Consider the following 25,000-nt stretch of genomic DNA (forward strand, 5'->3'; position numbering starts at 1 on the left):
GCACTTGCAACGCTGCTTCTGCATCGGACCATGCGGCAAAAAAGACTGAGGATATGACGTCGGTCATGCGCATTTGTACCCTGATGTCCTGATGTCAGTCTTAAGCGCCTTGACCGACGTCAGCCTAATACTTTGATATTCGGGCCGACTGAGGACAGCGGACTACCCAAGTGTAAGGACTGCAGCAATGTGAGATGAAGAACATCTTTAATCTCATTTCTTATTCTTTTTGCTTTTAAAAGCATTTTTTATGCCCTCAGTCTGCAAATCTGACAGATGTAGAAGCAAAACAAATTTTAACACTGTCACAGCTCAGCCAAAGGTGAGCCCTGAAAATAAGCAAAAGGATGCACAAAGTACAATTCCTGGTGAAGGCGAAAAGACACAATTGAGGAGAAAAAAGAGGTTATTTACTCACCATAATATTCCATCTTAGTAGTTGTACTTCATTTGTCTTCAACCTGTGGGTCTATGAATCTGAATCGGATCCAACATGGCCGGATCACTAGCATCTGATCCAAGCTCCTCCACTTACCCATAATGCCCCCATCTCCTTCCTCCCTTTAGATCAAGTTGGCTGCTCAACAAAACATACGCCTGAACCAACAAGACCTTACCACTACTAGCACACTAAAATTCCGGAGGAAAACATAACAAGTGACACCTGTGGAATGTTCCTCTCCCATATACAAGGCCAGGACAATAGTGACAAGGTTGGGGGAAGGAGGGGGGATGGTTGAAGACAAATGAAGTGCAGCTACTCAGGTGGAATATTATGGTGAGTATATAACTTACTTATCTGAAGTAGTTGACTTCACTTAGTCTTTAACCTATTGGACAGAGTCCCCAGCTAGTAACACCTGGGTGGCCCTCATGGAAGGATATTCTGGAGCACCGTGGAGCCAAAGGATACCCTACTCCTGGATACCAAGTCTAATTTATAACGTCAGATACAGGTATGAGATGAGGACTAAGTAGCTGCAGAACAATCATCCAGCAACACCCTGGACCAAAAAGCCACTTTAGTGGCCAGAGACCTGGTGGAATGTGCTTTAACCTGACCCGGAGTGGAAATTCCTGTGTTAGAATATGCTCTAATAATACACTGGGAAATCCAACGAGCAACAGACACTTTAGAAATTGGCTTCCCTAAGAATGGCTTTGAGTAAGAGACAACTGATCAGATTCACGACAGGGTTTTGTCCTGTATAAGTAAAATCTCAATTGTCTGTGCATGTCCAACAGATGTAATTTGTATTCACCCCTATTTTGAAAATTAGGGGGGAAAAGGCAGAAAAATTAATAGTTTGAGTAATGTTAGCTTCTGACTCCACTTTGGGGAGAAGGAAAGGGATAGTGCACAGAAAAACCCTGTCCTTGTAAGAAATCATGCAAGAGATTTTGATGGACAATGCCTGAAGTTCTGCCACCCTCCTAGTAGACGTAATAGCTATCAAAAGAAGCAGTCTTCCAAGATAGATACTGCAAACATACCACAGCTGCAAGCTCAAAGGAAGGGGAGACTAAAGCCAAAGAACAAAAGTGAGGTCCAATGGAGGCACAGGATCCTTTACCAGAGGTCTTAAAAGAAAGGTACATTTAAGGAAGGTCTTGCAAAGTCTTGAAGAGGCTAAGGAAGACGTTCTCTCCAAATGAAAATTAGAAATGGCCGCCAGTTGTACTTTAACGGTAGAGCAACTAGCACCTTGTTGAAAGATTTGTGCAAAAAAAATCTAACACTGCTGAGACTGGGGCCGTAAAAGGATCCAAGTCTCTCTGAGAGGCCCATATGGAAAAACGTTTTGATTTGCTACAATATATTTTTCTGGTGGAAGATTTTTGAGCCGCCACCAAAATGATTTTACCAAAAAGGATAAACCGGGAGTCCTAATAATCAATGGAACTGGAGTAGCTAAGCGGGGAGTTTCAGACTATCTAGATCTGGGTGCGGAATCCCAAAGTTATGTGAAATGAGATCCGGAACGAAATCAAAGATCCATGGTAAAACTACTACATGAGACCAAAGGGAAAGGAACCAGACTTGACAAGGCCAGAATGGGGCAATGATGAGTACTGTATTCCACAGCCTGCGAGCATTCTGTAGAAACTTCGGTATGAGAGGTAATGGAGGATAGGCATAAAGAAGACTGGGAGGCCAAGCATGTACCAGAGCATCTTTGGGGGTTTTCCCACGTGGGATTCAGAGTGAAAAACTCGCTGCATTTGACATTGGAAGGAGATGCGAAGAGATCGCAACAAGGCCGATCCCACTTAAGGAAGATCTCTTCCACTATGGAAGGTTTCAGGGACCACTCATAAGGCATCAGAATAGTCCTGCTGAGCTTGTCCACTACAATGTCGGCCTGTCCCAGAATGTGCGTTGCCACCAGAAAACGGCTGGTGGAAATCATCCATTCCCACACACTCATGACTTCTCGACAAAGGGGATAAGATCTAGTTCCTCCTTATTTGTTGATGTACCAGACTGACATGTCTGTCTGGATTGCAATGGTCCCTAGAGGAAGATATATATATATATATATATATATATATATATATATATATATATATATATAAAATATAATATAGAAATATAGATATAGAAATATAGAGACAGGTGCATTGCTTTTCACGTGCCTCAATGCAGGTATATTACATTCGAATGTTGTATTGCATTGTGTTTTTCAGGTGTGATTTCAAGTGCAAAGCAACACAGCCACCACAAAAGATACCATCTGGTGAGGAGAAAGCAAGCAGCATTTACCTGTTGGGTGAGGAAACGGACTGTGATGGTTGTAGCAGTGGTTCAGACAATGGTATGCACCTTGATGCACCACATAATGCCAACCAAAGTGAGGATGATGATTATGACTCAGAGGATGACATTCCACCCACATGTCTGCGTGAAAAGGCCATTGCCTGTGATATGGATGATGCCACTGTGCCCGCCATTCATGAAAGACCACTACGAGTTGCCAAAGCAGACATGACCAGTAATTATGACACTGACCATGACAGTGAGGATGAGGTGCCACTTGCACACCTAAGGAAGGTGCCCATACACAAGTTGGCCACACACAATGGCCACCAAGTGCATTCAGAGTATGACGCAGACGATGACTTGCCTTTATCTGTGTTCACGAAAGCACGTGGTCTGACTGACAACTATGCAGTCCTCCACAGTGCATGGCACTGCAAGTGCCAATAAGAGTGTGGATGTGCCTTCGACTGTGCATGATGTGGGTAGTAGTCCAGAGTATGGTGATGGGGATGGAGAAAATCCTCTAGATACGAGTCCAAGTAGATCCTTGTCAGAGAATGATATGGTTGTGCCTCAGCAGGGAGCATGTGTCAGCAGCTCACTACCAACTACAAGCAGTACAGTTGCTACTGGCATTGAGAGAGGACCATCTCTCAACCCTTCAGCCCTTCCCATTCCCAACTGTTCCTTGTGACCCAGTCAGGTACGACGAGCATGCCCACCACGTAAGATCACATGGGTAAAACACTTCCAAACTTTACACATTGAGGAATTTGTGGGGCCAGTAGGACCAATAAATCACTTGGGCTCAGATAGCACAGAGATGGACTTCCTGAATTTGATGTTCCCAGAGGAGCTATACACCCATATTGCTAATGAAACAAATCCCTATGCTGCACAGAGGCAGGCAAGGTTGATACGTGGTGGAGTCCTGTTTGCCCAGGAGACATATGCACATTTCTAGGTGTCAGAATATACATGTCTATTGTACATGTTCCTGAACTGAGGCAGTACTGGGAAATGCACCATGTATATGGTCACTTCCCAATAAAGTACATGACCATAGATAGGTTTGAAAAAAATTAGCGGTACTTCCACTGCAACGATAGCCTGAGCCTACCACAGGGCTCTGGGGGTCATGACAAGCTACATCAAGTATGGCCAATACTGGATGCAGTACTTCATGCATGCAGGACACATTACAATGTGCATCGTGAGGTGGCTGTAGACGAAGCCATGGTTGGCTTCCGTGGACGCTTGACATTTAGACAGTTTATGCCTGGTAAGCCCGAGAGGTATGGCATTAAGGTGTGGGTGTTGGCAGACTCGACCAATGGGTATGTACATGAATTCCATGTGTACACTGGAAAAACGGAGCAGAATACAGAGGTCAGGCTGGCACACAGAGTTGTGGTTGACTTAACTAGGGGACTGATTGGCAAGAAGCATCACATTTACTTTGATAACTTCTTTACCTCTGTTCCGCTGGCACAGCAATTGCTGAAAGATGATCTATACTGTTGTGGAACCATGCGCACCAACAGGTCAGGATGGCCTCTAACATTCAACAGACAGGCCATTGGAAAAGCAACTCGAGGCTACTACAAGCAATTGCAGAGTGGACCACTGCTAACTACTGAATGGAAGGATAGCAAACCAGTATTCCTCCTGTCAACTAACTGTAACCCAACCTTGCCAGTCTCCAGCACATACAGGAGAAAGCGTGATGGAAGAAAGGCATCGGTGCCATGTCCACCAGTTGTAAACATGTACAACGGTTACATGAATGGGGTGGACCGAGCAGATCAGCTCAGGACACAGTATCCCAGTGCCAGAAAGGCCCACAAATGGTGGCTGTACTTGCTCTGGTTCTTATGGGATGTGGCCATTGTCAATGCTTTCATTATATTCTGTGAAAGTATCAGCCATCAGCAACTGTCACGCTCTGGACGTGCTATTCCAGCAACACAGTTACAGTTCCGAAGGAACCTAGGCTTGCATCTACTTGCCAGTTACACGAAGAGGAAAAGATGCACTGAGATGACCGTCTCAGAAGCTGTGAGCCGATTTGAGCAAGGCTCTCACTTTCCTATAAAATGGCGCAAATCAAGATGCAAAAACTTTGCTAGCAAGGGTAAATGTGCTGAGCCCATCATGGGGGTGCCCGACTTGCAAGGTTAACCTGTGTGTTGAATGCTTTGGCGAGTACCATGGCCATAAATTTCTCCCATAGTGCTGCTGTCCTAGGTAAGCATGGGCTTGGGTGTGCCACTGTGATGTAATGTTTCCCTCCGGGAAAGAACACATGCAAAAAGATACAGCCTGGGTCAGTCTTGGTGTTTTGACATGTTGCCTTGATGTAGCTCTCCACTCAGTCTCCCTCCCTTCAGGTGTAGTCAGTGTATGTAGGTGAGGGTAGTAAATGTATGAAGGTCAGGACAGCAATTAGTGAGTTACTTCAGTCCCTCATCCCTTTGGTCCATTGCTGAATGGGCACATGTAAAGAGAGGCAGACTGCTGACACTGAAGGAGGTCATGAGACTGCTGACACTGAAGGAGGTCATGAGACCACAGTGGTATCAGTAGTCTGAGTGGGCAGCCAGCACAGCTATGGGACACTACAGATAACCAACATCTGGAGCCCCATGCCTGTCCTTGGCATATTAGTGGAGCGGCGGTCCTTACCCTGCTTTTCCTCTTTACGTGTGCCCTGGCTGTGCACCCTTGTCAGTGTCCACCCATGCTTTATTTCAGGTAAGGTACGACTGTCTTCTGCTGTTCACACGTTTACAGAATGCGTTCATGCATGGCTTGATGCACAGGGTCGGTGGATCTACAATTTGCCAGAACGGCATCGCCGCGGAAGATGTTCACCTGTTCAAAACGGATGCCATTCACCTAACTGAGGAGGACACTGCTTTGTTCTTGACCAACCTCCACAAAGGCGTGAGGAGAGCCATGCAAGATTGCTAACATGCAGCTTGTGAGAAGAATGGAAAACACCCATGACCAAGTTGGACCAATATATTAAGTAAAACACTATTATGAAATGTGTTGTGCAAAATTCATTTCTCTGAGCTTGGCAAACGACTGTTACGGAAATTATGATTTTTTTTTTCATATTTTCGTAAATAACTTTGCAAGGGAGCATCTGAATGTGCTAAGTAATACCTCATTTTGAAAAGATTATTTATAGTTCTAACATGGTACAAGAATGGGGCCTGTATGTTGTACTCCTAGGCAGATATCAAAGTTTGTTTTGGACTTAGGTTATGGAAATTATGATTTTTTTTCATATTTTGGTAAATACCTTTGCAAGGGAGCATCTGAATGTGCCAAGTAATATCTCATTTTGAAGAAAGTATTGCTGGTTCCAACATGGTAAAATAATTGTGCCTGTATGTTTGACACGTGCAGATATCAAAGTTTGTTTGGTACTTACGGTTATGGAAATTATGATTTTTTTCATATTTTGGTAAATAACTTTGCAAGGGAGCATCTGAATGTGCCAAGTAATATCTCATTTTGAAAAGATTATTTATAGTTCTAACATGGTAAAAGAATGGTGCCTGTATGTCGTACTCATAGGCAGATATCAAAGTTTGTTTCGGACTAAGGTTATGGAAATTATGATTTTTTTCATATTTTGGTAAATAACTTTGCAAGGGAGCATCTCATCGTGTGAAGTAATACCTTATTTTAAAGACACTGTTACTCCTTACAACATGGCAAAAGAACTGCGTCTGTGCACTGCACAAGTACAGATATCACAGTTTGTTTAGTCTTGTACGAATAAGAAAATTATACATTTACAATAATTATTATACCCATATCTTTGCGAGGGAGCATGGTAATCGCACACATGATGCATCATTTTGAAGCTGACATTCAGATGCACAACTTCTACACTGATATGTAGGCTCTGTCTGTTACAGGTGATGAGATATTATGCTTTGTTTATCAGTTATGAGAAATAATATATGAATCATATTTCTGTGAATACCTCATGAAAGGAGCATCACACAGTAATGGTTGAGGTATCAATTTAAAGCAGACATTCATACTAACAAATTAAATTCAAATTGTATGGGTCTGCATGGTACATAGACCAAGATATTGTGTTTTGCTTTTCCAAAAAAGTAAAAAATATGCACAATATCAGCATTCCTTGCCAAATATTTAATAATGACTTTGACATGCACTATCAACATTTACACTGCTGGAAAGGTCAGCGTCTGCTGAACAACTTTCGTGTTTACATTTTTAGTCTAGCTCTTATAGTTAAATAGTTATGACCATTTGTTTTCAGTATGGTATTACAAATGAATTTTCTGAAAATGAGATCAGGCTGCACTGTTGTTCCTATGGTGGAATTAAGCAGGCAGCTTTTTCTGAGCTGAGTGAATGAGTTAAGGTAATAAGGTCTTAAGCCATTCTAATCATTTGTTTCTGAGGCATATGGGCCTGAGAATGTGCTTTGGTCATCGGTTTTCTAGGCTTAGTGCAAGCTTTAGGCCTGAGGAATTCGGTATTCTTAGCTTGAAACAAAGTCATTGGTTTAATATGAAAAGCAGTAAGCCTGAATACACCCTCAGAAGCCAGTGCCTGCACAGTGGCTCTGGACCCATCCAAGGCAGAGACCTCTGTAGGTTCCATAGTTGAAGTGTCTCCAAATGGGTCTCAGTAGAGGCCTGTGAATCTGTAGTAGCGGGTATCAGGGGCTGCGAAAGGGCCTCACCGAGTACCAGCGGACTGGCGACTAGCTTAACGGAAGTGTCATCGGCAGTTTTGGACCCAAGCAGTCTGTCTTTATCCTTACGTAAATATATCTTGGCAGAGACTGGCGTGATTTGTTTGACAGTATCACTACTTTGTTTTTTCTAAGTTTGTGGTTCCTTTTGTTTTTTCGAGTTTTTATCCATACGTTTTTTAGGTAGATCGGTAGTTGGATGGCTTAATGAAGCCATTTCGGAGTACGGAAATCGAGAATATTTAGCTACAAAAATAGCCGACATATAGTTTGGGCGTTGAACAAGGCACAAAACCGACAGCAAGGAACGTCGTGGTCTGGGCTTAAACAGATGATGCAGTAAGAATGAAAATCTCTATGAGGTATTTGCTTTCCACAGGCAAGGCAATTGTCAATTTTTTCTGACATCGGTTAGACCAAGAAAAAAGGATCACCAACGAGTTACTTATCTTTTTTAAGACTTCAGGTCTGAAACTCGAAAACAAGAAGTTATGTACTCACCATAACGTTCGATGTATGTAGTCCAATCTCTCCTCACATTCTTACTCGTGGGTTCGAAGCCGATACGACTCGGCCAATTTTACTAGCTCGAAGTCTCTCACTGGCTGGGCTAAGCAGGTATCCCATGGTGCACTGCTCCATATCCCCAGATCTAGTTTGCTGCAAAACTCATTTGTACTCCATACACACATCACATCCAAGTAAAGAATAAGCTAAGCACGGGAACTCTGCAGATAACAACATAACCTCCAAATCCTCCAGGAAGGGGGAAGGTGGGAGGGTAAGCAAGAATGTGAGGCAAGATGGACTACATATATCGAACGTTATGGTGAGTACATAACTTCTAGATGTTATGTAGTCCTATCTCACCTACATTCCTACCTGTGGGAGAGCGTCCCTAGCACCTACATCCTGGGTGGCTCATAGGAAAATACTCCTGAGAACAGTGGAGCCAAAGGAAGACCTGCCCCTGGAGACCACGTCCAATTTGTAATGAGAAACAAAAGTGTGAGGAGAAGCCCAAGTAGCTGCAGCACATATATCATCCATTGACAATCTGGCTTGATAGGCTGTGGATGTGGAAACAGCCAGAGTAGAGTGAGCCTTGTCTGGAAATGGCAGATCTTTACCTCCTGCTTGATAGATGAAAGAGATACAACTAGATATCCATCCAGATAGGGTGACCCTAGAGACCGGGGAACCCATTTGGTTTTCCGAGAAGGAAACAAGAAGTTGGTCAGACTTCCGGATATCTTTTGTTCAGTGCAGATAGAAGCGTAATTGTCTGTGTATATCCAACTGGTGAAATCTAAAATCTGCCTCGTTAGAGAAGTGGGGAAAGAAGACAGGCAGCTTAATGGATTGATTTAGGTTAGACACGGAAGCCACTTTAGGAAGGAATGAAGGGTTTGGTCTAAGAGAGACCCTGTCTTTATGGAATATTAAATATGGAGGTTTGATGGAGAGGGCTTGAATTTCTGAAACTCGCCTTGCTGAAGTGATTGCTGTTAAGAAGGCTGTTTTCCAGGTCAAGAATTTCAATTCGCAGGTAGCTGCAGGCTCGAAAGGTGGTAAAGTAAGGGCTTGTAGAACAAAATTTAGATCCCAGGGCATGATTGGTTTGGATACCGGGAGACGGAGCAACAGGGTACCCTTCAGGAACGCCTTGCATAGTCTATGCGCCATGAGACTAGGCTCATTCACTACATGGAAATTAGAGATCACTGCCAGTTGAACTTTGATGGTGGCTGATGCGGAACCCTGATGGAAAAGCATAGACAAAAACTCCAGGACTGAAGCGATTGGAGCTGTGTAAGGATCAATGCCCCTGGTATGTGCCCAGATAGAAAACCTTTTCCATTTACTAGAATAAATCTTTCTAGTGGATGGTTTATGAGAGGATGATAACATATGAACCACTTCTAGTGAGAAATTATGAAGTCTGACTAACGATGGAAGTGAAGTAGCCAGGCTGTCAACTGGAGGGTCATCAGGGAGGGGTGGAACTGTCCTGACGTATGTGTTAGTAAAACTGGTTGAGGGTCCAAGAGTCCAAGGAGTGTCCACAATGAATTGCTGAAGAAAGAGAAACCAAACTTGGTGAGGCCAGTGTGGAGCAATCAGAATGATTCTGCTTCCCAAGGATTGCGCTTTCTGAATCACCTTTGACAGCAGGGGAAACGGAGGGCAAGCATAAAGCAGATCGGGGGGCCAATCGTGAACCAGTGCGTCCCTGGGCGAATCCCCCTGTGGGGGGATCAGCGTGAAGTAGTTGCTGCATTTCGCATTGAGGGGGCTGGCAGAAAGGTTGCAGCAAGGCTGACCCAATCTGCTGAAGATTCGCTCTGCAACCAGATGATTCAGGGACCACTTGTAAGGCATCAGAATAGCTCTGCTTAGTCTGTCCGCAATCACGTTGGACTTACCCGGAATGTGCGTTGCCACCAAAAACCGCTGGGAAGTTACTGCCCAATGATACAATTGCATGGCCTCTCTGCACAGAGGGTAAGACCTGGTTCCCCCTTGCTTGTTCAGATACCACACTACTGACATGTTGTCAGAGTGTATCGCAATCGTTCCTAGAGGAAGAACACACTGAAGTGCCTGCAACGCAAGTAGCACTGCTCTCATCTCTAGGATGTTTATATGCAGATGTATCTAGTGTTCTTGCCACGTGCCTTGGACTGTCCTGCCAAGATAATGCCCCACCCCATTTGGGAGGCATCCGTGGTCACCGTGGCAACCGGGATGGGTGGAACGAAGGGCCTTCCCCCGTCCAAATTGTTGGTGCGTAGCCACCAACCGAGGTCCTGCTTGCATCTGTCCATGAGCAAGATGGGATGAGACGGTGGAAGTCTTTGGAAGGACCATTGAACAAAGAGGAGCCAATGGAGAATTCTCATGTGCAATCTCGCTAGAGGGACCAACATGATTGTTGCTGCCATGGTCCCTAGGAGCTGGAGAACCCATTTTGCCTTCGTTTGTTTCAGGGGCATCAGCATGTGTATCTGTTGCTGTAAGACTCTGATCTTTTCCTGCGGTAAAAATGCTCGCATTCGAATGGTGTCTAATTCTGCTCCTATAAATGTGACATGCTGCGAGGGCAATAAAGCAGATTTTTCCCAATTTATTGTTATACCCAACTGTTGACAGAGTGATGGTAGCGTCCCTGGTTTGAACTAGTTGATGCCTGGTGGGGGCGGTAAGGAGTCAGTCGTCCAGATACTGAAACACCTGGAATCCCTCAAGTGAGCAGCAGATGCATCCATGAAGGACATCTGGAAATGACTGGCTCCCAGCCGGAAGTGTAGGTGATTCCTGGATGCCCTGTCCATTTTCACATGGTAGTAAGCATCCTTGAGGTCAATGGAGCACATCCATACCTCCTCTCCCAACAATGGGAGAATCGATTGTAGTGTGACCATACGGAACTTGGACTTGTGTACGTGGTTGTTCAGTTGGCTGAGATCTAGTATGGGTCTCAGGTCCCCTGTTCTTTTCGGCACCAAAAATAATCCTGAGTAAGTCCCTAACCCAATTTGGTCTGAGGGGACACGCTGGATGGCTTCTTTTTCTAGCAGCTGAGAGACCTCTGAGGCTGCTTGATTCCCTCTGACTGTGTTGAACGTCTGGAATTTTTCTGATTGGCAGGGGGTCTGATGAAAACGGAATGAGATAACCTCCGGAAATTATCCATAATACCCATCGGTCCTGGGTAATGCTTTCCCAGACTTCTGGATACAAGGAGATTCGACCCCCGACTGGCTCCGAATAAGCGCAATCGGGTACATCCTCAGAACTATAGTACGGAGAGCCACAAAAGGAATCACAGTCTCCCAAATTGCGGGGGCCCCCTCTGCCTCTGGGGTGATATCTCCCTGAATAACCACCCCTCCCCTGCCTCTGGAGGGGGGTTCACCTTGGGCGGATTTCTTGAACCACATCCCCCCCCCCGGCTGGGCCTTGGAATAAGGCCTAGAAGGAAAGGAAAAATGGACCCCTACGGCAGACAGGGTCTTTCCCTCTTGCTCGCAGCTGGTGAGGGTGTCTTTCACTTTGGTCCCAAACAAAGGGGAACCATCAAAGGGGGCGTCAGTGAAGGAAGACTTGAAGGCCTCCGCAAAGTGACACAGGCGCAGCCAGGCTTGCCTTCTAAGGGCGACCCCTGAGCTTGCTGTCCTACTCGCTCCCTCGGCTGCACAGAAATGAGCCGCATGGATGAGTTAACAATGGAGTTGAGGGTAGATACCTAGGCGTTAACAGTCTGAGCCACCACCTCAGGAACGCTACCCACAAGAGTATCTCCTAACTCTGAGGAGATCCCTCTGGAGCCGAGTGAAGTGAGACAGGTAATTCAGCGACCGTAATGTAAAGGTTGCTGACGAAAGGGTACACTTCCCGTACCGATCCATGGTTCTAGACTCCTTGTTAGGAGGATGGACGGATGAAGAGGACTCGGCTACTTCCTTCTGAGTGGCTGCCTCCACCACCATGGCATCTACAGGTACTCCTTTAGACAGAAACTCTTTACCCTGGGGAGTGTAAAGAAACTTGTTGGGATGCCTGGGCATGGTCCCCACAGAATCAGGGTCCTCCCACACTCTTAGACAAATCAGGTCAAGGAGAGGAGTTAGTCGAAGGGTGGAGACACCCAGGAGGCGGAGGGCTGAGCACCAAAAGCCTTAAGGAATACTGACTCCTCCTCGGAAGGGATTTTGGAGGGCCAGTCACCTCTTTGTTTCAGTATCTCCAGGATATCGGAGAAGGAAACATCATCAGAGGATGACTTGGGGGACCCCTCCGATTCCTCAAGGTCAGTATCAGAGGTGAGGGACTCATCCTGGGAGTCTATGTGCTTCCTCTTGCAAGTTTTCTTTCCGGGGGGCTCCTCAGGCACGAACTCTGAGGGCCCCTCAGAAATATGGGGACCACTCGTGGGGGTATCCCTAGGACCTGGTGCTCTGCTGTCCATGGATGGGTGGTGATCAGAAGCTCTCACCGGACTGGTGGGGGACAGTGACCAACCTGGCTGATGTAGCTGACTATCTGGCCAGCACGGTCCTCATAGCCTCGAAGGCTGCCCCCCCCACCGAATCAGAGGAGCGACCCAGTCTCTGAGGTCATGATGGGGGTCAGAGTTCCCAGAGCCGATGCACCAAGAGGGAGGCTCGGGATCAAAATAAGCCCCGAGATGTCCCCCTCGGGCCCGACCGAAGAATCCAGAGTCCCGAACCCAGAGGACGGAGCCTATGCCGGCACCGATGGGGCCGAATGGGCCTTCGGAGATGGCCTAGAAACATCACACAGCACGGAACACTCCGGCTCCGAAGATAGAGATGCGCTCGGAGGAGGAATGATCGAAGACGGGGTCGGGACGGGCACCGGAGCCAACTGGGCCAGAGCCAAAAACAATTTTGCCAAAACCGGTGACTGGAGGAGCCTCTGAACCACCCTATCAACATCCTCGTCCAAAAGGGTCCTGGAGGATTTGGAGGACAGGGATGGAGAATGAGATCTCCTCTCAGGAGAAGCTGGTCTGACACTGGGTGATCGGCTCCTAGGAGGTTCCAATACAATTGGAACTGATGCCTGTTCAGTCAATACCGACCCTTCCTGCGGCCCAGAGGACAGTGGAGCTGAGGAGGTCGATGCAGTTTTTGAAATTTTCTCCGGGGGCTCCGATGAAACTGAGCCGGAGATCTCTTTTTTGACTTGCCAGATTGACTTTCCACTGGAAGATGAATCCATAGCTTCTTCAAAAGAAGGTTTCAATAGTCCCTTTAAAATTAGCCTATTCTTTTTCTCTTGGAGAACTCTAGGGCTGAACGCATGACAAAAAAGTACAGTTTTGTACCTACCATAAATGTAGATGTCCGATAGATATGCAACTGCAGTCCTGACATATGGGTTGTCCTGCCTCAGGCAGCCCTTCGGTCGGCCGGATTCCAAAGTCTGGGTCCGGCGTCGGCTGATGTCGCCTCCTCCCCGACGTCAGAGCGGCTGGAGTATAAAGGCATCCGCCGACGCCATCTTCTTCAGTGTTTCTTGCCCCAGATGCCAGGTGCCCTCCAAGGAAGGCTAAATTTTGTGAATGGATAAGCAAAAATTTCCAGACATGCACAACAGTAATAAACAGATACACCATAACAGATATCCCCAGCTAAATAGGAGAGGGGGAAAGGACCCAAGGGAAAAAACAGAGGGGTAGGAGGGAGGGAAAACCTGACTGCAGTTGCATATCTATCGGACATCTACATTTATGGTAGGTACAAAACTGTACTATGTCCTTCAAGAATGCAACTGCAGTCCTGACATACGGGTTGAATACCATAGCCAAGCTGGGGGTGGTAGGATCTAAGCAAGGGATGGTGTAGCTAAAAGACCCTGCAGGACTGCAGAAGCAAAGCCTGCTCGGGATCTGGAGTATAAAGGCAGGCTGTAGTGTCTGGTAAATGTATGCACGGAGCTCCAGGTAGCAGCCTCTAGAATGTCCTTTGTAGCCACTCCTCTTAGAAAGGCTGTGGATGTGGCTATAGCTCTGGTTGAGAGTGGTCTTATATTGGCTGGCACACCCTTTCCATGGAAGGAGTAACAGAATCTGATGCAGTGTCCAATCCATTTTGAAATTGTTTGGAGACTGCCTTTCCTTGCACTCCGGCAGCATAGGCTACAAATAGTTGGTCAGACTTCCTGGTGGTCTTTGTTCTGTCCAAGTAGTAGCGTAATTGTCTGTGTATATCTAAAGTATGCAGCAGCTTTTCCCCTTTATTTTGAGGATTGGGAAAGAAAGTAGGCAGGTCCTTAGAGAAACTCTGTCCTGATGGAAAATGAGAAAGGGAGGTACTGCCATGAGGGCCTGTATCTCCGAGACTCTTCTTGCTGAGGTAACTGCCAACAGGAAGACTGTTTTCCAGGAGAGGAATTGCATTTCTGAAGATGCTGCTAGTTCAAAAGGAGGAAGAGTTAATTTTTCCAAGATGTAGTTGAGGTCCCATGCAGGAACTGATGGTTTTCTGGGAGGTTTGATATTCTTTATCCCTCTTAGAAACTGTCTTAGCAAGGGATGCGAAAACACAGGTGGGTCACAGTTGTAGTTTGCTGAGATTGCTGAAGCGTGGATTTTAATGGAAGAATATGAGAGGCCATTATGAAACATTTCTGCCAAGTATTCTAATATCTGAGGTATGCTCATCACTGATGCATCCTGTCCCTTTTTTGGCATTCCAGATGATGAATCTCTTCCACTTGGCCAAATAGGTTTTTCTGGTGGAAGGTCTGCGTGCTTCCAGCAAGATCTCCTGAACCTTTTCGGAGAGGGGGACATGGGACAAAGTCATGGAACCCTCCAAGCTGTCAGTTGTAATGTTTGCAGGTTTTGATGAACAGTCCTGTAATTGTGTTGAGTTAGGAGCAGAGGCCATTGGGGCAAGGGCCACGGTTTGGAGTCAGTTATGCTCATTAGCAAGGGATACCAATGCTGCCTCGGCCAGTCTGGAGCTATGAGTATTCCTTTTGGTTGCTCTGCTTTGATCTTCAGTAACACCTTGGTCAGTAATGGTAGAGGAGGGAATGCATAGATTTTTAGGGTATTCCAGCTGAAGGAGAGAGCATCCATTCTCCAGGCTAGAGGATGGTGTGTCCTTGAGCAGAACCTGTCCAGGTGGTGACTGAGATGAGAAGCAAATAGATCTATGTCCGGTCTTCCCCATGCAGTTGTTATTTGTGAGAAAATGTGTGGATGCAGCATCCATTCGTGTGGATCCACGAAATTTCTGCTCAACCTGTCCGCCAGTACATTGTCCTTGCCCGGAACAAACTGGGATTGCAAATGGATGTTCAGTTTCAGGGATTTTTCCCAAAGAGCCATTGTTAGTCTGCAGAGGGGATACGATTGAGTGCCTCCTTGTTTGTTTATATACCACATGACAGTGGTGTTGTCTGTCTTTATTAGCAGATGGCCTTGTTGAAGAGATTTTCCAAAGGCTTCTATTGCATGCATCACTGCCAGCATTTCTTTTTGATTTATGTGCAGAGGCATTTCCGTGGGAGTCCACTGACCTTGAATGCATCTGTCCTCCATGTGTGTCCCCCATCCATGATCTGAGGCGTCTGTTGTAATGGTTTGACTTGCTTGAACTTTGTTGAAGGGCATGCCTTGGTTTAAATGGCTTGCTTGAGCCCACCACAAAAATTCCCTTTGCAGGCATGGAATGAGTGGTATTACATCTTCTAGGTTGTGGCTGTGTTGAGACCATAAGCTTTTTAGATACCATTGTAGCTTTCTCATGTGTAGTCTTGCCAGAGGGATCAGAAGGATGCAAGATGCCATGAAACCCAGGGCCTGCAGGATCTTCCTTGCGGTCAGCTGGGTAAGTTTTGCTAGGCTTTTGAAGTAATCTGGTAAATGCTGTTGTTTCTCCTCTGTGAGGAAAGCCATTTGTGATTGTGTGTCCAGTTTTGCTCCTAGAAAAATAATCTTTTGGGATGGTAATAGTCTTGATTTTTTAATGTTGACTGCGTATCCCAAAGCCTGTAGCAACTGAATGACATAGTCCAAGTTTTTTATCAATGCTTGTTTGCTGTCTGCTTGTATGAGGCAGTCGTCCAGGTAAGGGTATATTTGAATCCCCTGGAGTCTGCAATGTGCAACTACTGATGCCAGGCATTTCGTGAATACTCTGGGCGCAGTAGATAAGCCAAACGGCAATGCTTAGAATTGATAATGCTCTGTTCCTGCAAGAAATCTGAGGTATCTTCTGCAGTTGTGTCTGATTGGGACATGCAGGTATGCCTCCTTGAGGTCCAGAGTAACCAGCCAAGACCCCTTGCCCAGCATGGGAAGGAGTTGCTGTAACGTCAGCATTTTGAATTTTGGCACAATGAGAAAGGTGTTTAGAACACACAAGTCCAGTACAGGCCTCCATTGCTTTCCTTTTCTTGGAACAAGGAACAGTCTTGAATAGAATCCCTGGCCTTGCTCCTGAGGAGGAACTTTTTCTATAGCTTTTATTTGTAACAGCTTTGCAACTTGTAAGAGAGCCTCTGCCCTTTGATTTTGTGGCAGGTTTGGCATGCCTTGTCTCGTTGGTAAGGTGTGGAAGTGGAACCTGTAACCTCTGTCTATTATGTCCAGAATCCATTTGTCCTTGGTCAAAATGTGCCAGTTCTTTGAGAAGAAGGATAATTTTCCGCCTAGAGGTGCTTCTCTTTGAGCCTTGGTAGGCGGAGTGATAGTCAAGTCATTGTGATTGTCCCTGTGGTGCAGGTGAACTCCCTGTGCCACTTCTTTGATTTGGTGGTTGCCATTGGCGGCCCCTGTAGGAGCCTCGGTACTGCCCTCTACCTCGAGCAAGCCTGTTCTTTCCCCTTTGAAACTTGTCTGAGTCTGGAAAGGACCAATTCTTAGAAGGCCAATTCCTACTGAATATGGGAGGTTGAACCTGGAGGAAATCCTTGACAGTCTGTACTGATTTTGCCTTTTCCTCAATAGACTTCAACACATCCTGTGCATTAGCACCAAAAAGCTTCTGTTTTTCCAGAGGTGCATCCAGGAGTTTAACTTTAACATGGTCTGGTAGTGGCTGTTCTTTCAACCAAGCATGTCTACATATAACGGCCTCTGTCATGGCTGCCCTACATGAAGCTTCCAATGCATCATAACCACACTGAAGAAAATGATTGCTAACCTGCTGAGAGTTATGAACCAAATCCTGCAATGCCTTTCTATCTATAGGCTCAGGAGAGGCTAACTTTTCTGCAAATCATCCATTAAGTAATCCTGGTACTGAAACATATGAAAAAGGCAGTTGAGTGACTTCATGGCAAGGGTGGAAGAGGTATAAACTTTTTTGCCCCATCTCTCCAGGGATCTAGCTTCCCTGTCAGCGGGCAGAGGGCTTTTGGCCGAGGAAGAAGCCACTGCCTTGGGGCCCTGTGAAATAGTCTCTAAATCCACATAGTTGGCCTTAAAGAGATGCTTATGGTTTTCAGGGACCCTGTAATATCTGTCAGGTTTGACAGGAGCAGGAGGGAGAGAATCAGGCAAAGCACTGGCGTCTGAGTATACATCATCAAGGTCATCCAATACTGGAGGAACAGCTAAAGGTCTGTGTTGGGGTAGCTTAAGGAAGGTACGTAGCCTTTTCCTGGAGTCTGAGAATTCCCGACCCTGCCACTGAAAATGTTCTCTCATGGAGTGGAGAACTTCACCAAAAGAAATATCCTCTGGAGGGGAGGCAGAGGGAATTGAATCCTCAGCATCCGAGTCCTCATAGGCCTGGAAGGATTCTTCCTGGTTATCTGAGTGCTCTGAATCCCCAGAGGCTTCCTCTGAAGAGAGGGTGTCTGTCTGCTCAGTTCTAGGTCTTTTATCTGCAGGCAGCTGAGAACCTTTGTCTGGGTGCGGCTGAGAACCCCTGATAAGAGAGATTAAATCTGCAGCAAGAGTCATGATCTGTCTATCAGAAGAGGGGCCCTGAGCAGTAGGCTTAGGATGGGCCTTGGCCTGGCTGGCAGCCTTAGCACGTGCAAAGGCCTTGATGGACATGGATACCGGAGGCCTAGCTGCCCCATGTGTAGGGGCAACCTTGTCCACAGGAATGGTGTCGGGTAAATCCAGAACTTCGGTTTCTGGAGGAAAATCAACAACCGGCACAGGTGAAATCTCCGGGACCGAAGAACGCGTTAAAGCGGTGTCGTCGGCCTGGGGCGGTAGAATTACCGCTTCCGAAGGGACCGAAGCACTCGCGAAGGGCTTAGGCGTGGTATCGGTGGAAGACGCGGGCCGAGGATGTCGGTCCCGGTCCTTGCGTTTTTTGGTAGATTGTGCTGTCGGTTGTTCCGACGGCATGATATAAGCGAAAGATTCGCCAAAAAAGTCTTTGGCAAATTCTGCCCGGCGCCTGAGTGTGCGCTTATTAAAGCAAGCACAGGCAGCACATGCCGAGACGTCGTGGTCTGGGCCCAGACAAGGGAGGCAGTAAGAATGGAAGTCCTTATGAGGTATTTGTTTACCACAAGACAAACAATTAACTTTTTCAATTTTTTCTGACATCTGCTGAGGCAAGAAAAATGTTCCCCAACGGGGTACTTAGCTTTTAGATGACTTTGGTAACTGAAAACACAGGAGCTGACCGACCGGCACTTGCGAACTGCTTCTGCTTCGGGCACCGCGTGGCAAGAAAGACTGAAGAAGATGGCGTCGGCGGATGCCTTTGTACTCCAGCCGCTCTGACGTCGGGGAGGAGGCGACATCAGCAGACGCCGGACCCAGACTTTGGAATCCGGCCGACCGAAGGGCTGCCTGAGGCAGGACAACCCATATGTCAGGACTGCAGTTGCATTCTTGAAGGACATCTGCAGGATTCCTGCAGATGGATGGCTCCCAAGCAATAGACACAAATGGAATGCCCATCGGTAATGGACATTTTGTACCCACATTTAGAGCACTTTTTAAAACCCGAAGGTTTGTGCTCCTTGAAGTCCTTAATCATCAACTACTATGGCCACAACGCAAAACCAAGTCTGAAACAATACACAGGCGTTCACTATATAAAAAGCGGGAACGACGCTAAATAGTAACCAACACTAAAACAGTGATCAAACACACACCAAAGATAAAGTACAAACTCTGAACAAGGGATTGAAAAAAAAACACAAGGAGAGGGAAGGCCCAAACCTCTAACTTAAACGGTCTAGACCGCACTCACACAGAAGGCAAGCAGAGGAGAACTAGGCCCTCTAACTGAAACGGGCCTAGCCCAAGGGAACACAGTCAGTGGGATACCACACAACAATCACACAATCACAATTCTTGACAAACTTAGATCAACTTAGACAAATAGCTATGAAAACAGCTTTTGATAGGAATCAAAAATTTTCCTTAATACAAGAAAAAGAGGGTTACTTAGCCACAGCCAAGTGAGACCACGTCCGAGCTACACGAGCGGCAAACGAGATCTAGGGATATGGAGCAGTGCACCATGGGATGCCTGCTTAGCACAGCCAATGACAGATTTCGAACTAGTAAAATCGGCAGAGTTGGAGCCGATATTCGGCTCTGAACCCACGAGTAAGAATGTAGGCGAGATAGGACTACATAACATCAAAAATTTCAGGAGTTGACCAACCGGCACTTGTAAACTGCTTCTGCTTTGGGCACCGCATGGCAAGAAAGACTGATGTAATGGCATCAGCTGCATGTTTTATACCCCTGATGACCGGACGTCATGGAAGAAGCGACAGCATCCGACGCAGAAATCCGAAGACTCTGGTATTCAGGCCAGCTGAGGGTTACCTGCAGGCAGATAACCCAAATGTGAAGACTGCAACAGTGAAACACGAAGAACATCTGTGTCTGCTGTAGGAAGTTGAACATGGAGGATGTCAACAACATTAACCCTGACGTTGCGTATCCTTTCTGAGGTGAGGTAAACTTTCATTTATATAGTATCCAGCCAAGCACCAGTGAACTCCAGAACTTTAACAGGGATCAGTGAAGATTTGCTGATACTGATGGTGATGCCCCAAGCTGTTTGCTAATAATAGGAAATAGTCCCTGGCACAGCAGAGTAGATGCTTGGTGGGGGCAGCAAACAGCCAATCATCCAAGTAAGGGAAGACCTGAATTCCCTGAAGCCTCAGGTGAGCCGCTACAACTGCCATCACTTTGGTGAACACCCTGGGGACTGTGGTGAGACCAAATGGGAGGGCTCTGAACTGATGATTGGCTCCCAGCCGGAAGCGGAGAACCCTGAGCGAGCGTCTGTCCGTCTTGATATGACAGTACTTGGTCTGGAGGTCGATCAAGCACATTCAATCTTTCTACTGCAGGTAGGGCATGATGGATTGAAGAGTGACTATCCGGAATTACTCCTTGGCTACTGACAGGTTTAAAATGGATAGATCCAGGATGGGTCTTAGGTCTCCCATTTTCTTCGGCACTAAAAAGAACCTGAAATAAATGCCCAATCCGGACTGGTTTAGGGGAATGGGTTTGATGACTTGTTTTCTGAGGAGCTTGTTGATTTCTAGAGCTGCTGCCTCCCTGTGCGTGGGTTGAACGTCTGGGAGGTGTTTTGGTACAAGAGGTGGTTCGGTGAATGGGATGAAATAACGTCTGGATTTAATTCACAACACCCAATGGTCTGATGTTATGGACTGCCATGCCCCTGGGTGTAGTGAAAGGCGACCCATGACTGCCTCCAGAGAGGAGGTGCCAGGCAGCCCCTCAGGGCTGCTGTGCAGGTCTGTCCAAGAAAGGTTCTCGAGATTCAGCATTCATTGGACTCCCTCTGCCTCTTGGACTGCGCCTGTCACATAACCTCCTGTGCCTCTGGGGGAAGGGGAGTCCTGAGTGTCCCGGGGGAACTGAGACTTTCAAAACCACATCTTCCTTGCCCCTTGCCGATTCAGAGAAAAGGATTTTTTAGGGGCAGAGAAGCTGATTCTGATGGCAGTGTCTTTCCGTCCTCACTCTGGACCAATGTGTCAAACTGTTTTCCCAAACAGGGAAGAACCATCATAAAGGGCATTTGCAAAAGACGCTTTGACGGGTTCCGTGAATTGACACAGCCGGAGCCAGGCAACGCCAGAACCGGCCGCCCTGGCATCTCGCACCATTGCATGGGAGAGAAGACACATCAATGTGTTAGCTTTGAGAGTGGCCATCCATGCGAACACCTTCTTGCCCTCAGCCAACACGGGGTCTAGGGGTGAGTCAGAGACCTCCTTCACTAAGTCTCGCTGCAGTCGAATAACGTGTGCCATGTAGTTCAGCTCCTTTATTGTAAAGGTTGCTGAAACATACACCCACTTCCAGAGACAGTCCATGGTCCTTAACATTCGTTCAGGAGGATGGACAGTAGAGCTTTCCTGCGCAAGGTCTTTTTTCGTGGTGGCATCCACCACCATAGCATCCACAGGGGACCCCTTACTTTGGGCGCCTAGGGATGGGCTCCACGGTGTCTGGCTCCTTCCATGCCAGAGATGCAATGAGGTCCACAAGCGGATCCACAGGAGAGGACACCCAGGAAATAGATGGGCATGTGCCGAAAGCCTACAGGAACAGCAACTCATCAGAGGTCGGTTTTTGGGTGGACCCCCCCTGCCGAAGGAGTTCCATGATGTCTCCAAAGGAGACATCCTTGGGGGGGGGGGTGACTGAGTGGGTACCTTCACCTTCTTCATCCAAGTCAGTGTCTTTGGTGAGGGACTCTGGAGAGGAGTCCAAGAGCCTCCTTTTGCACGCCCATATGTGTGGAACCTCCTTTGTGGGGCTCTCTGGGGGGAACCTGCAAACTTCTTGTTGCCCCCGTGTGGGGGCAAAACCTGCTCAGGCTGTCCCTGAGACTGCAAGAAGGTCGGGGCCATACCCAAAACAGAGGTAGTCTGGGCGGAGTCCGAAGACGAGATGGTCAGGGGCCTCGACGAACTCGAGAGAACCCTCTCCACCACATCAAAAGCCGAAGGGGATGGACATCCTGAGAAACTACCAATGAAACCATTCCCCTAGAATCTGACACGGGAGGCTGAGCCAAGACTACGGGTGCCGAGATGTCAAAGGAGAGACTGCTCTCCGACAAACTCTGAGCCGACAGAACCTGCTTGGATTCCATGCCAAGGCTACGGCTCTGACAGCTGGGATTCGACTCAGCCAGATCCAACACACTCAAAGCAATGGCCACTGTTGAGGTACAAGGTACTATTGGTGGCAGCCCCTTGAGTCCTCTGATCCAAAGACTCAGAAACTGAAGTTCGGATCAGAGAAGGAGATATAGGGGTGAAAAAGGTCTGTGAGCTCCCCACTCCGGAGGGAGAGAGGGCTAGCAAGACTCCCATCTGAATTTGGGTGTGGATGAACTTCTGCATCATCCTGTCCATTTCTGCCTCGCTCAAACTATGAGTCGACTGGGAGTAAGCCACCTAAACTGGCCAGGACAGTCGATGAGGGGATATCCTGGGAGAAGACTGCGACACCTCCGGTTCAGGGGGAAACCTGGGAGAGTAGTGCCAGGGGGTGCTGGGCCGGGAGGGGGTTTTACACTTGGCTGGAGGCCCCACCGGAGCCGAATGGTCCGGAGACCATTTGGGCAGTTTCTACTTTCTATGATGCCCGTCTCCTTCCCCAGACCTCATAGTGGGAGTTTGAGTCCCAAAGGTCAGGGGAGGAGAAGTGGGAGCGGCGGAAGAAGTGGGCGAAGTTGGGCTTGCAGGGACAGCTTTCTCCGATGAGGGAAGCAAGCCTTTTAACACAAGCTTAGCCCTCCTGTCCTTAAGGGCCTGCAGGATGAAGCCGGAACAAATGGAGCAGAAGGTAAGCAAATGGGCCGCTCCCAAGCAAACTACACACCGAGTGTGGCCATCAGCTGGACAGAGCTTATGGCCACACACTGTGCTTTCTAAATACAGGTTTAGGAGCATCAGCCATCCTAATGCCTGGAAGAGAAAAGGAAAAACTAGGTATACAAATGCACTCACAACACAAGAATGGGAGTGGGAAGGCCAAGGCGAAACTACAACTACTACAACTATATAACAATAGGAAAGGTGTGGGAAAGAGAAGAGAGAAGGAAGAACACAAACCTGACAAAAATGCAATAACTCACCCAGAAAACGCTCGGAGCTCTAGACCACGATGCGTACCTGAACAGCGGCAAACGAGATCTGAAGAGACGAAGGAAACAGGGTGCATTGTGGGTAAGGGGAGGAGCTTGGATCAGATGCTACTGATGCAGCTATGTCGGATCCGATTTGGATCCATAGCCCCATAAGCTGAAGACCAAATGTAATCAGCTACTTCAGATCTACTATTTTTAAGACACTCTTACCTTCTAGAAGTTCCTCAAAATCATCTACAAAAAACTCTCTCAGGGGCGGCCGCTTCGGTCTCTTCAGGGTGTTAACAAGCTGTTGGATTTTGGATGAGACACGGCTGTGAACTGGCACACCTGTGCAAAACATAAGAAAAGAATTACTCACCCAATAATTTTTCAACACAAGCAGTCCTACAAAAAAAAGTTAAGATCTCAGTCTCCAACCATGAAGCACAGCTTCAAGTACAGAAGAGTTAAATTCTATCATTCTCTATGACTGATATAAATTGAGAAGTATGCACTTGGGGAAAACTCACTTAGTAAAGTTAATTTTACTAGATGTATGTTGCCAGGGCCGGTGTTAGCATTTTGGGGGGCCCCCCAGCAAATGTCAAGTTGGGGGCCAGCTAGGCACTTCCAGTATAAGTATCATCCTAACAATGCCATCCATCCTAAGCAACCTTTTATTTCATGCTGCAAACTTTTAGGAGTAGTATTCACAGACAGACCTGCAGCTACAAGCTTTTACATTACAACAGGCCTATGTATTACACTATCATTATGTTGAGCTGTCTAACAAAGGGGCAGTCAGAGTTACTGGCACTTAGTTGCAACAGTGATGCACTGCAACAAGTCTATGTACAGGTCTGGACTTAAAGTGAAATGATGACTGGACTTACATTTCACCCCCCCCCCACACACACACACACACACACCCCATCAAGTCCTCTGCTCAGAGTCCTTCTCCTTTTGGGCTCCCCATACCATCCATGTTACTTTTTTCTTCCTTTTCTCACATCTTGCCTTACTCCAAGCTTTTTCAAGAAGCTATAACTTTCTATATGCTCTGAAGTGCATTTTACACAACCTTTTCGTCCATTAATAGCTTGGACAGAAATTATGATTAAGGAAAGAAATTCACTGTTGTGGTTCAGCTTTAGTTTTTCTTGCATCCTTTCAACACACCTTTCCTGAATAAGACAGCCCAGTAATAACCATTTAGGAAATAACTCAAGTCAGGGCCCAAGAACCCGTAGGGTTACAGATGGTCTGGGATGCATTTTAGAGCATTTTCTCAACATTTTACTCCAATGGTGGCCTAAATACAAATTATGAAGAAAAAAAGAATTTCAGTCTTATTTTTTTCTTTCAAGGAAGACATCATTTGTGCCCAAGGCTTAATTTTCAAAGCTGACAAAATTGTAGCTTTCAGTAAACTAACAAGCCAATAGTTGTGAGAATATTTAAGTTTTATCTGGAAATACTGCCTACCTCCCTAACCCTCTAAAAAAGACAGTCACTGCCTATGCATCCCTCTGGTGTTAGACTAGGATGAAAGCAGAGATTTAAATTGCCTTTGTCATATATTTCAAGTGACTGATGATATACATATAAATAGCATGTTCTTCACTCCAGCCGTCAAAGGCAGCCACATGTATATGTGCCTAGTACGTGATTGTGAGAATGATTTCAGTAATATTCAAATTTGTTGCTCCTAGACAGTACACCTCTCTTACACAAGCTATAGTAACCTTCTTTGTACACCTCTGAGGTCTGTGAGTAACACTGCCCTCAGCTCAAACACAAGCTATAATGACTTCATGTGCGCACCTCTAAGGTTTGACTGTGATGAAAATTAAAGATGTAATATCCACACAATCTCTAGCCCCTCATAAC

General features: G+C 46.7%; 1 protein-coding gene across 1 annotated transcript in view; it reads right to left on the reverse strand.

Annotated features, from left to right (window-relative positions):
• Window positions 1-25,000, reverse strand: part of LOC122793692 (disco-interacting protein 2 homolog A-like) — a 2,141,448-nt gene that overhangs the window by 1,037,091 nt on the left and 1,079,357 nt on the right. The window contains exon 7 of the mRNA XM_044061912.1: window positions 23,339-23,458. Coding sequence (XP_043917847.1) covers window positions 23,339-23,458 — 120 coding nt within the window. The remainder of the gene's footprint in view (window positions 1-23,338; window positions 23,459-25,000) is intronic.

This window comes from Protopterus annectens, chromosome 2.part0 (assembly GCF_019279795.1).
Source record: "Protopterus annectens isolate FY-2018-M chromosome 2.part0, PAN1.0, whole genome shotgun sequence".
Lineage (NCBI taxonomy): Eukaryota > Metazoa > Chordata > Ceratodontiformes > Protopteridae > Protopterus > Protopterus annectens.